Source organism: Podarcis raffonei, chromosome 1, assembly GCF_027172205.1.
Source record: "Podarcis raffonei isolate rPodRaf1 chromosome 1, rPodRaf1.pri, whole genome shotgun sequence".
NCBI lineage: Eukaryota > Metazoa > Chordata > Lepidosauria > Squamata > Lacertidae > Podarcis > Podarcis raffonei.
Genome location: NC_070602.1, coordinates 125,112,646 through 125,125,997, shown reverse-complemented (window position 1 = coordinate 125,125,997; position 13,352 = coordinate 125,112,646). Strand labels below are relative to the sequence as shown.

General features: G+C 41.1%; 1 protein-coding gene across 1 annotated transcript; it reads right to left on the bottom strand.

Moving 5' to 3' along the window:
* Positions 1-1,745: 1,745 nt before the first annotated feature.
* Positions 1,746-13,025, bottom strand: CLK1 (CDC like kinase 1). Its single transcript, XM_053361137.1, has 13 exons — positions 12,853-13,025; positions 9,150-9,307; positions 8,634-8,859; positions 7,243-7,333; positions 6,810-6,876; positions 6,174-6,290; positions 5,698-5,864; positions 5,455-5,549; positions 5,238-5,367; positions 4,762-4,844; positions 4,072-4,151; positions 2,142-2,232; positions 1,746-2,047 (listed from the first exon to the last, which is right to left on the bottom strand). Exons 2-13 carry the CDS (start codon positions 9,305-9,307, stop codon positions 1,904-1,906), a joined length of 1,449 nt encoding a protein of 482 aa, XP_053217112.1. The 5' UTR covers positions 12,853-13,025; the 3' UTR covers positions 1,746-1,903.
* Positions 13,026-13,352: the final 327 nt, after the last annotated feature.

Here is a 13,352-nt window from a genome sequence, read left to right as displayed (position 1 = left end):
GGACGAGTGTTGAATACCATCCTTTTAAAGGTTAAAAAGATTTGCATTTTAGATGCTGAATGTGAAAGTGAAAAAGGTTCTGGAACCCCAAATAAGCTCCAACTTTCATTTAGATTCCCAGTAATTTACATGGTTGGAGAATGTATTCTTGCTAACCAGGATCAGGAAGAGAAATACTGTGTGTGTGCTTCAATGCTGCTTTCACTGAAAAAGAATGGAAGGAAACTAGGCAACTCTTGCATACTATCTGCATAAGCTATATAGTTTTCCTGTTACTAGCCTCAGACCCCAATGGTTTCTGTATCCCTGAATCTGCAAGAGAAAGGGAAATTGTCTAAATTGGACCCAATTGTTGATAGAGGAAAACTATTTCCTATAGGCTTCTTTGTTTCTTTAAGTGCATTAGGTGTTCTGAATATTCCCGGGTCAGAATATATTCTGGTTACATGTAGCAAGATGTGATACTCTAGTAGTGGGCCTACTGGCAGAGAATGGATGAGTGAGGCAGTTCAGAATAGCAGCCAGGGAGTGCTGTTTTCAGTGCAGAAATACATGTGTTTCTACGGACCAATCTGTTTTAGTACATGCAGGTCCTGCTTTCCCACCCTGAAATGCCAAAGGAAAAACTTGTGTGACTGATTGCTCTCCCTCTGCCCATTGTTTCTACCCAAAATGGCTGCTTCTGACCAGTGAAATGTAAGTGGGCAAACTCCAAGTGTTTTAACTATGTGAATCAGCCACGTGTGTTGAGAGGTTTTGGATGAGCACTGAGATAGCAAATCCGTGTGTGTATACAGTTCCACCAAGATGCAGGTAAATACCTACTTCCCTAATAAATGTTGCCAGATTTTGGCAGTAAAAACTTGGAATAGGCTCCATTTACAGCAACTGTGCCTTTTCCCTGGTGCATTCACCCTGAACCAGAAGACAGGATACTTCAGGGAGTTTTGTGAAAAGGCAGGTGGTCCTTTTTAAAGGCTTTTTTAAGCCGGTGGGTTACATTCGGTTCTAGGCAACTTTCTAGGGGCTAGAGATTTAAATCAGCACGCCTTGCCGAGCAGCTCTTTGAAACTGCAAAGGACAGATTGCTGTCTCCACTACAATGTTAAAGTATATAAGGGGCATGTTCAACAATTTCCTCTATGCTGCCTATTAGTTTGCACATCGGGTCAAACTGATAAAGGTGTGGATTGTTTAACACTATACTAAAAAGGTAAAGGTACCCCTGTCCGTACGGGCCAGTCTTGACAGACTCTAGGGTTGTGCGCTCATCTCACTCTATAGGCCGGGAGCCAGCCAGTGCTGTCCGCAGACACTTCCGGGTCACGTGGCCAGCGTCACAAGCTGCATCTGGCGAGCCAGCGCAGCACAGGGAACGCCGTTTACCTTCCCGCTGGTAAGCGGTCCCTATTTATCTACTTGCACCCGGGGGTGCTTTCGAACAGCTAGGTTGGCAGGCGCTGGGACCGAATGACGGGAGCGCACCCCGCCGCGGGGATTCAAACGGCAAGTCCTAGGCGCTGAGGTTTTACCCATAGCGCCACCCGCGCCCCAACAGTATACTAGAGAATGCCTGATTAGAAATTTGGACGATTAGTTTGCCAAACTGGAACTACATTGGAACAGAACCTGTTGTTCCAACTGCAACAAGGCTGCATGTGAGGGCTGCAGCCATTTAACAAAAGCACAATATTAAAGACTAGAAGAACATGGTTCTTTTGCACTAGGAAAAAGAAAAGGGCAAGTTCTTTTTGTCAAATGCTTTATTTCAAGTGGAAGGTTTAACAGATGAACAAGACAATATGAAAAGAAATTTACAGATCTAATTACAAAATAAATACATAAAAAGTCTTAGTTGCTTTTTGACTGACACAGTCTATAATTGCCTAAGGAACTCTGTTGTTTATATTTTTTCCTTGCATGGGGAAAAGAAAGGATGCTCCAAGGCTTCTGCAAGAGTAATTCTTTTGGCTGGATCATACTCCAACATCTTCCCGATGAGATCAAACAGATTTTCATGGTCGGCATCATGGCACTGCATGAATTCCTAGGGGTAGGGGGGAAAGCAAGTTACCACCCTGTCACTAAACAAATGAGGGGTAGGGGAAGGTATTGTATGGTTATGCAGTTACACCTCTTACCTTCAAGGGTTTACAGCGTCTCGAAACGTATCTTCCAGCAGAACTATGCTCATCCCAATCCAACTGGTCATGGTGGAAGTACTTGCGCTTTCTTGTTATGTTAAAAAAAAAAGTAGTAATTATGAGTGACAGGCTGCATTCAGTTGCTTGTGATTTCACATGTAAAAGAGTTTGAGGGACAACATATGAGGGGTGTATTTAGAACTCCATTAAAAAACAGGGTTCTTAAACACACGAGCAGAAATATCTTCCCATGGCAAAAGTCACCCCTTGGAGAAGGCATGATTTGCATGCTCACCCTGCTATCCTTGTGAAGGGTTTAGAAAACATGAATGGTCATACCTGGGCTCCTGAACAATCAAAAACCGAAGTGATCCAGTAGCGAAACATTCAAAGGGGCTTCCAATTAGCTGCAGGAGCTTCCTGCACCTAATCATAAGCTGCGTTTTGGAAATCGAACGGACTTCCAAAACGGATTGTGCTTACAACTAAACTGCTCAAAGTGTAACTTGAGTAATCCATTTGACATGTCAACTTCATCATGTTTGTACCATTTCCCCTATAGTCATACCTCAAGTTAAAGTTGCTTCAGGTTGAACGTTTTTGGGTTGTACTCCGCAGCGACCCGGAAGTAATGGAATGCGTTACTTCCGGGTTTCACCGCTCGTGCATGTGCACACCCTCAAAATGATGTCATACGCAGAAGCATTGCGTTCTCTTCAGGATGCTAACGGGGCTCCGGAACGGATCCCGTTCGCATCCAGAGGTACCACTGTACAATACTTTAGTAGTCCTGGATACTAAAACTAGCAGTGCACTGAGCACAAATTGAGCTTACCTTGAGTTATGTAAGCCATACTTCCTGCTACTATCCTCAAACAAAAAACAAACAGCCAAGTAGTTCAAATAGTGACTCAGTAACTGATCTACACTGGCATTAACAAGCCATTTCTACTCTACACTACCATATTCTTGAATATGCACACTGACGAGTGAGAGGTGGTCTATAAATATTAAAACAAGTAACTGCAACCAGAGCTGAAAATGCATGAGGTTTCAGTTCCTCTATAATTATGCAACCAAATGCTACAAGTAAAAACATTCTTCAAATTACAACTGCCTATAGAACAAGGACATTTCTCAAACCTACTTCCAGGTCAACCTAGTGAATACATTTAAATTTATTAGCACTTATAACTCCTAAACCATGCTTAAAACAGGCAGGCTTTGTGTTTGTAGATGAATGGGTTCCCATCAGAAGTCGCTGCATGTTGTTAAGAGAGCCTCAAGCACAAAGCACTTTCATGCCAAACATGTATGTTAACACACAGGTATATGGTTACATTATGGAATTTACTCCCACAAAAGGTAGTGATGGGCATCAACTTGGTTGGCTTTAATTTATGTAAGAACTATGTTCTATGCCCACAGTCAGAGGCCTCTGAACAGCTGGCAGACTGTTTTTAAAATTGTTATTTTCCATTCAGGGGCAATTTACCATATAACGTCCCCATAATGTGTTTATGTAGATCAGTGGAAGTATTGTCCACACCCATGCAAGGTAAACATGGACACTGTCACCGGTATAAACCACCATAAGTTGCACTAGGTCAATTGTTCTGTCAGGAAAAGCGTTCCAGCTTGCCAGATTAAACAATACCCCCTTTCCTCTCCTTGTTCTCTCACCCCTGGAGGGGCCACAAGGAGAGGAGGGAAAGCCCAATTTTTGAAGTGTAAGTTATTAGCTATAACCGGCCCAATATTCCAAAAAGGAGGGTTTGGACTGTATTCGTTACAACATTTATTTGTGAAGCGGTTGCTATGACAACCATGAATGACTACAAACTGATCAAGGGAAACGTAAAATAGAAATGGATGGCACTGTGCTATGGGGCGGGCAATAGAAATTGAACCTTAAAAGAAGTTTTACCTGGTTTTCTGGACCATATGAATTGGTAGCGGTCCCAGTATCTTTTCCATCATTGCCAGGTGCTCCTTACTGTCATGTGTCTGTTAAGAAAGATGGAACATTGCCATATAAGTGTGCTTGAAAAACTCAAAAGGAAAGTTAGAACTATTCACAGTATATAAAGCGAACTACTATTGGAGTGTGTTGCCTTCTGGGTTCTCTGGCAGCTGCATAGCTTTGAGGAAAGCAAGTTTGCTTTTGCAGAAGGTAAGGTTAAGTAGTACCTAGCATGCTCCTAAACAGTCAGCTCTCCATAACAGCTGCAACTGCTCATGAAACTGATCAATGGCAGTAGGCACCCACTACACAAACTACTGCTATAAAGGGACACAGCACTTGGCTCTGAGTTTCAAAGTCCATGTGAACAAGGAGGGTTTGTACTATTCCATTCCTCTCAACCCTTTTTGGAATTCAACTAGTCAGTAAATTTGAAATGCAACATGCAGGGCTCCATCAGAAGAGGCTGCCGTCCTATTGCAGAACTGAAGGTCAAATACTTCACACAAACTGGAGTTTATTCTAACATTTAAAAAAACAAAATTTAGTTCTTTGTTTTTATGATAGCATTTTCTGTAAAACATCTTAACACAGGTTCCCAATTAAGATTTGTCACTGCTGTCTCTATATTCCAACGTTTCCGCTGTTACATACCGGAAATACTGTGAATCCAAGGTAATATTCAATAAGAATGCAGCCAATGCTCCAAACATCGCAAGGCTGTGACCAACCCAAGGCTGTGGGGAGAGAAAATAAATTATTATGCTTATCTAATAACATTAAATCATGTAGCTTTTTCAAACCTAAGGTATTACTGATCTGCAACTGAATTGCTTAAAGAGCTCTTCAAACAGGTTCATAATATTTTGTAAATGAGAAAGTCACAAAACAGACTGCCTAAAAAAGAAACCCTAATTCTAATGTAAGTTCAAGATGAAACCAACACTTGCTACACTTAGAACTACTTAGAATTAGCATTTAGGTTGAAATTCCAAAATGCACAGGGTGCCAAGGAGGTCAACAGAAACTGATATTAACAACTCCTAAAGCAGCCTCACTAAGCATGGTCTAAAAATGACTCACAAAAGTACTGTAAGAAAAGTAACTTTCTAGACTACTTTTCTACTCACCCAAAATAACTTCAGGAGCTCTGTAATGCCTTGTAGACACAAGAGTACTATGGTGTTCATAGTCGTATGTTGCACTTCCAAAATCCACAACTTTGATATCTGGATTTTTCAGTGTGCGCTCATCACGTTTCTGAAATAATACCATAATTACTAAGCATACACGCAAAAGAGATCAATGGTGAGAGGAGCTTTTTAATTTAAGAAATGAGAGATTTACCAGTTTGGGATTGTATGCTTCTGTGTAGTCAGACTTCACAAACAGTATGTTTTCAGGCTTCAGATCTGTATGGGTTAGCTTGTTTGAATGCAAAACTGTAAAGAGAAGTCAGAAGATTATTACAAGAGATGTTAAACAGAACACCTACATATACTGTGCATTGTGCCTTTTCTTTTAACTACTAACTGCTTCGAGTGTTAAGAGACATTTTAGAAACAGAAGTAAAGTGCTATGTGTACTTACAGTTTACAGATTTGCAAATCTGGTAAGCCATTCGTCTAATGTGGTCAAGACTGAATGGCAGAAAACTGTTTTCTTTAATGAAGTCATATGTACTGAGTCCCAGCAGTTCAAACACAATGCAAACATGGCCATGATGTTCAAACCATTCCAACATCTGGACACAGCGACTGTAAATACAATAATAATGTCATTCAGAAGATGCTACAAAATAGTCAGGATAATACTCAGTGTTAGTTATACTAACAGTAGACCCACTCAAAGCCCATTTATCTTAATAGGTGTACTCAAAATTCAGCTCAGCTGGAGATGATCCAGTCTTCTCAACTGAGCTTACAAACTTAAAATTTAACATAAACAAAAAAATTGTATTCAGTGCACCAATGAAAGCCCTCATTATTTTTTTCTGAAAAGGAATCACACAAACACAAAGCATGCAAGCATTTGTAAAAAACTTCACATTCTTATAATATACTTACAATATGTTGTTAGGATCGGATTTATTTATGTGCTCCAGTACTTTTATTTCTGAACGAGCTGCTTCTGTGTATCTATCAACATTTTTGACTATTTTTACTGCTACATGTCTGCCTCCCCTAAAAAAAAGTTTTGAAAAGTCACAAGACTACTCCATGGCATAAAGCAAAGTTTAAACAAGTTTTGTTCAGTTAAATAACTATTCATATCAACACTTGAATTATTTTTGCATATTATTTTGGTGGAAATGCATATTATTCTGACGTAAAATGACAAGCTGAATGAACAATGCTATCAGGGAAATGCTGAACCACAAAAAGCTGGTGTATCCATTTTATTATCACTCTAATAGTACCATGGTGCCTTACACAGCAACAAACAAAAAGATCCCCTTTCTGAGGAGCTTACAACTTAGATTTAGACAATGAAAAGACAGAAGAATTGAGACCAGATGGGAAAGGGAGATGAGCATGTGTAAGTGCCATCATAAGTACCTACGTTTCTTTGTTTCATCTGGAGGGAAAGAACTAAGGGTTTATGGGAAAAGCTTCATGGAAGGTGGGTTCTCTAGAAGGATCTGAGAAAGAGATGTGCCACCATTTAGGTGTCAGGCTCTTAGAAGAAAAAGTTGAACTTACACTTTGTTATCAATGCACTCCACGACTTTCCCAAAAGCACCTTCACCCAGAATACTGACAATTTCATCTAAAAACAGAGTGGAGAAATTAGTTATACAAACAGTGGTATATTGTCATTATTCAAAATACCATGCTATGTTCTAGGTAGTGCCGCTATGTTAAAAAAAGTGTAACTAGACATCTTTAAAATATTTAATTGGACAACTCTTCAAGACAGTTATGTCTATCTCATTCTAAATTAACTTGCTCACTATATAAGAAGTTCCAATTAAAATTTAACTTCTATATAAAAATAATCTTCCCCCCAAAGAAAAAAACAAAACACAGAACAAAAAACCAAAGAAAGGAAAGGACTTCCAAAGACTTCTGGCTTCTTATCTAAAAGAAATTATTCTATCTGAAAAGTGTATAAGTTTTGAAAAATATTCTATACATCTTGCACTTAGTACGTCTCCACTCTGACAGATCAGGTGACCCTCCTCATCATCCTCTACACTCCTCGATCTTTTCCTTCGGTGACTCCTCTGGTAACGGCAAGTGCGCGGCACCAAGATCATCCAGCCAATCAATAAACCCGAGTGAATTCAGGGCAGAATACGAAATTCATTCAGCAGGGAGATATTCAGGCATTCAGATACGCGCCAGGCCACAAACGGTTGGCAGGAACAATTTCAAATTCCCCAGAATTTCACAGGGCACATAGTTTAGGGTTACAGGAGAAAAACATGGCAAGGAACAGATTTTCAGATAAGGTACTTCAAGTGGCAAGGCAATAACACACAATATAAACGCTTTTAAAAATATGGTTCACTAGAAAAACTATATATTTTAAGATTTGCAAATAAAATGTCTTCTGTTTAATGCTGTAACATAACAAGCACTGGAATTTATATTGCATAATGTGCAGCCTTTCACTGGTAAATAAGGAGTGTCAACAAAATGTAAAGCGTTTAAAGTATATATTGTACAGTACACATAATTTGTTATAGGTGTTCTGTGAGTAATGTAAAAAATCACAAAACCTACTTAATTGCACACAGCCACCACTTCAGTTGAGGAGATATGTGCATTACACATATCCATCCTGAGCATTACACAGCACCCACTGCTATCCTTGTAGACATCTCCCACCCTCAGCCAATTATCAGCACCACTTCTGGCAGCACTGATCCACTACTGGATGGTTGTGAGTGGGGAAGAGGAATGTGTGGACCAAGTCCATCAGCTGATAACCCAACAGTACTAGCTGTACTAAATATGCAACTCCCATCCTTGGAGCACCTATGTGCTAGCTTGGTAACATAGATCGGTGCAAAGAAACTTGTTTCCCTGCACCATCAACCTTCCTGATTTGGGATCACGGTCTTGTCTGGCTGTTCCACAAAGGTTATGAGAGATTACATTAATCTAATAAACAGTGTTTAACATTTAACACAAGCACATCAGTATCAGTTTACAAGGCATTTATTCCACTTTCATTTTTGTACTGTCCAATAAGACATTCAGAATGTAACTTGAAGCCATTGGTTCCACTGAATTTGCCTAACGGGAAACATGGTGCATCTTAGCCATACTTCCAACAAATGCCTAGCTCAGGTATTCAAACAGAAAAGTGGAATACTGCCTGATAAACAAGCAATAGTAATAAAACTAGAAAATATTTGTCTACATGTTACAGAACTTTCCCATTTCAGGAACGCAAGATCTAGCAGAAAAAGCGTACTTCTATGCTAAAATACATCTCCAACTCGCTTCATTTGTGTGATTATTCAAGTGAAGTGTTATATGTATAATCACATTCAAGGTGCTCTAAATTATACATACCGCGTGTGAATGATGTGATTTACTATGATGAGTCTTGTGTTTTCTTTTGTAACTGCTTCCACCGCTATGCCCCGATGACTTGCTACTGTGGTTGTAATAACCATTTTCATGGTCTCTGCAATGGTGCCTGGTTTCAGACAGTTGACTGTAGTTGTATCTGTATTCTTCCACATAACGGCGTTCATGATTATCTCTTTCATGGAAGGAGCTGGCATCTGAATAAAGGCTAGGAGAGAAACAAACAAAAGAATATAATGTGGAACATTAAACTAGCAGTTCTCATGCATGCAAGTTATGTCTGTTTACATGTATTTCAAATTCAGACTGAGATTTAAGGTATTCAGACAGAAATTGGATGGTCATTTGTCATGGATGCTTTAGTTGAGATTTCTGCATCGCAGGGGGTTGGACTAGATGACCCTCCAGGTCCCTTCCAACTCAACAATACTATGATACATATTGATAACTTTAATAAGATACAGACTTGCCATATGGGGTGGGGGTGGACTAACTCACCTGTCATAAGTTTGGGTTTGAGTATATCTGCAGCGCTTTTTCTCATGCGTACTGCTGTATGATTCTCTTCTTCTCTTATGATGGCTGCTGCCTTTTTTAGGATCCAAACACTGTTTTTCTTCCCAGTCAGAATAGTGTGTTTGCTTTGAATACCGCATCTGTAAATACATACATTTATGAGACAAAAGGTCAACAGGAACTTTTATTGTATACACCAGTTTTAGAACTATTTCCAGTAAATCTCTCTCTTCCTATCACTCTATTAAGCAGTGCAATGAGATCAAACTTAAATATACAATTTAAATGGCTTCAAGTCTACCACAGTCAAATGAGAATTTTTTTTATTGGGGCCCTACACGTTGAAGCACAGAAATGCCTCAGACTCATATTAACAGTAATTATTTCAATAGGACCAATCCATATTCACAATACAATGTAAACTTTTGAACTACAGAAATATTGCATTAAAAAAAAATTAACATATAAACAGAAAACAAAAACAAACTGATCAGAAGTACTGCCACAAAGTTACTATGCAAGCTTGGATATATTTTTTACCATTGGTTGCTCCTAATAAAGAATTTTACCTACCATGTAATTTCTTCGTCTGCTCATTTTTAACCCACATTTGCTTTAATTCTCAATGTATGTGCGAGTTCAGTACATTTTAGCAACACATTACTCTTAATGATTATGCTCAAAACTGCTGCCACCTAAAACACATCAACGAGACTAAATACTACCAACAGCTTATGCAACTGACTAGCAGGGATTTCCAAAATACTGCAGTGACAGGAATCCCCATTCCTGCACTGCAATATGAAGCCTGACATGGAAAAGAAAAAGCACTAATATTAATGGAAAAGCACAGCACTTTACACCCCACAGTACAGATCAAGTGCCGAAAATCGAAACCTCTTGAAATGCCCCAGCATGAGAAGTCTTACCTTCCAGAGCCAGCACAACCTAAGAGTCTACCCCACCTTCTGTGCGTTTAATTTCTGCAATTTCAACTGGCCAGCCAACAACCACATAAAAGTTGAAATTGTACAAGTTAAACGTGCCTCAGATATGAGTTACCTGTATGCATAGCCAGTGGCAAAATGTGCCCACAAATTTGGGCAACTTTTATGCCAATACAGTACAGTGGTGCCTCGCAATGAATCCGTTCTGCGATAGCGGTTTTTTCGTCTTGTGAAGCAAGCCCATTGACGGATTAGCAGATTAGCGCTATTAGCGGCTTATCGGATAAGCGGCTTAAAAAAAGGGGGGAGGGGAAAAAACCTGCAGGAACTCGCAAGACATTGCGAAGCAAGCCCATAGGAAATTCGTTTTGCGAAGCACCTCCAAAACGGAAAACTCTTTCGTCTAGCGAGTTTTCCGTCTTGCGGGGCACCACTGTATTACTACAACAAACAACACAAACAACACAAAGACCAGTATACTAGATAGCACTGTAGTTCTTATTGCATAATATACATGATTTAGTCCAACAAAAACAAAATATATACACTTGTAAATTCTCTAATATATTTGAAAACAAATGAACACACGTCTGTCAATCTTTGAAAGTCCGTAAAAGTATAATAAGTCTATGGTTGAAACAAAGTAATAGATGCTATCCTGTGGGCTGAGCGGTAAAACTTTTTAGGCGTTCATGGTGCCAAAGTATTAAGTGAATAACAACGTAGGACAGACGTGTGTTCATTTGTTTTCAAATATATTAGAGAATTTACAAGTGTACACATTTTGTTTTTGTTGTACTAAATCATGTATATTATGCAATAAGAACTACAGTGCTATCTAGTATACTGGTCTTCGTGTTGCTTGTGTTGTTTGTTGTGCTAAGTTTGCAACACAGGGGTTTGTTGTTCTGTACTGGTAATACAGTATTACTATGCTAATAGAATTATATATTACTGGGTATTAACACCATAGGATTTCAACTTTTTTAAACCAGTCATCCCCTTTTGTATACAAACTATAGTAGCAACCCAACTGAAACTGACATAATCAACCACAATCACACACACAAAAAAGGAACAAGTGACTGACACTGTATAGTTCAGCTACCCAATACCTAGATCCTGAATAAACTTCACAGCGTTTGACTGTATTTTAGTAAATGTTATTTCATGTGAAGTGAGAAACAAGCCTCCTTGGAGACGGCATACCCTAGCTGGGGCGCCACCAGTTGCCAGCCCCCACATCTCTGATGGAAGGGAACACAGAAGGATCTCAGATGAAGAACACCTGAGCATCCAGGCAGGCACATATTCAGATGGGTGATGCCTACCGGTTTGCCTCCTCTTCTTCTCTTCTTGTGGCCCACTTCTTTCTCAATTGTTTTGAATTTGCTCCTTTTATTTATATACATATACAGTGGTACCTCTGGTTAAGAACTTAATTCGTTGCAGAGGTCCATTCTTAACCTGAAACTGTTCTTAACCTGAAGCACCACTTTAGCTAATGGGGCCTCCCACTGCCGCCGCACGATTTCTGTTCTCATCCTGAAGCAAAGTTCTTAACCTGAAGCACTATTTCTGGGTTAGCGGAGTCTGTAACCTGAAGCGTATGTAACCCGAGGTACCACTGTACCTATAGCTCTCTGGGGAGCTCCCTTCTTTCTCTTCACATCCCACCGTCATCCCAATGAAACGAGCTCAATCGAGAATTACAACTGGGAGGTACTAAGAAGAAGGTCTTTTCTGGTGGCGACACTGCAAGCTCACCTCTTCCCATGGGGCAGCAACAGCACCACAGGCTTTTCTTCTCTTTCCTGCTTTTAGCTCAGGCTATGCAAACTTCCTTTTCCTTATCAACAAGCAGTCCCCTTTTGCTATTTTAACCACCGCCCTTAGTTTTAGCAAGGCCAATACTCAAGGTTTGTTTACCGAGTACGGTTTTGGGGGGAGGGGCAAACAGGAACTGAACAAGCAGAGAGAAAAAAGGGGACTTCGCCCTTGTGATTTCCCCCAACCGGATTTATTCTCGGGAGGGACCCATCTCCTTTCCGCCCATTTCCATTGCGCCTTCGTAATTTTTGTGATTCCATTTGTTACTGCGGAAGGCATTTTTCGGCTATAGACCCCCCCCCCCGGGTTGCCAGGTCATGTTGTTGATGATGTTGTTTGTCGTCGTTTTTGCAACAACCCCCTTAATAGATATCCCTTCAGTCCTGCTCGCGGCTGTGCTAAAACCACAACACTTATTACTACGACGCCGGTGACGCACTGGGAAGTTATGTCGCTCGTGTTTACCCTGCCTGGGGTTCCTCGGATCTCGGAGAAATCGGGGGAGACGACACAAAAAGCAGGTGGTTCTGCCCCCGACATATGTGAGCCGAGGAAGCGCCAAAAAAGCGGATTAATTTCACAAGAGGAGCTTGGACGGTTAGAAAGGGACGCGACGTGCCTCTCGCGTAGGCGACGCCAAACCGAAGGCCTCGAAGCCATTTTAAGCTCGCCTTCGCTGAGGAGAACATGGCGGGAAGGGCTCGGCTTTGGAGGGAGGGAAATCATTCTCGACCAGCCAAGCCAACCCCATCCCGGTGCGTTTCCCCCTGAGGGGGAAAAAAACAAAAACCTGAGGTAAAAATAGGAGAGGCTCTCCCTTCTCCCCCTCGAATCCTTCCCCTCACGCGCCATTACTACCGGCCGTTTCGTGGCGCCGAGCCTTTCGCCGACCCACACCCGACACTTACGGCTCTCCTTTTCGGAATCGACTCCGCTTCTCAAAAGGCGCCTCCGGACACGACGAGCCTTCCCGTCTCTCCTCCTCTCCGGCCTCAGCAACCGCCGCGGGGGAAAAAAAAACACCGTCCGCCTCGACAAAATGGCGCCGGCTGCGAGGAACCTTCTGGAAGTGGGAAGGTCGTCACAATGGCTGCGCGTACGCGGCTGCGTCACGGGCCGCGCTCCCCAGGGGTTTCGATTGGCTCGAATAAGCCCCGCCCACCTGTTTCTCTGGTCGGTGTGTTAATCCTGATTGTGTTATTCTATTCCTTGGCCCTAGGAGGCAACTCCTAACAGAAGTCCCTTCGCCCCCACAATAAAATCTTTTGAGTCTCTCTCCCCCCCCCCGCCAAAAAAAGTTAATGGGCATAAGGCTCTAGGGTTGCCATATTTCAAAAAGTGAAAATCCAGACACAAAAGCTTAACTTTTTTGGGCCAAGTTGTTGAGCTGCTTTTGCAAAATCTTTTA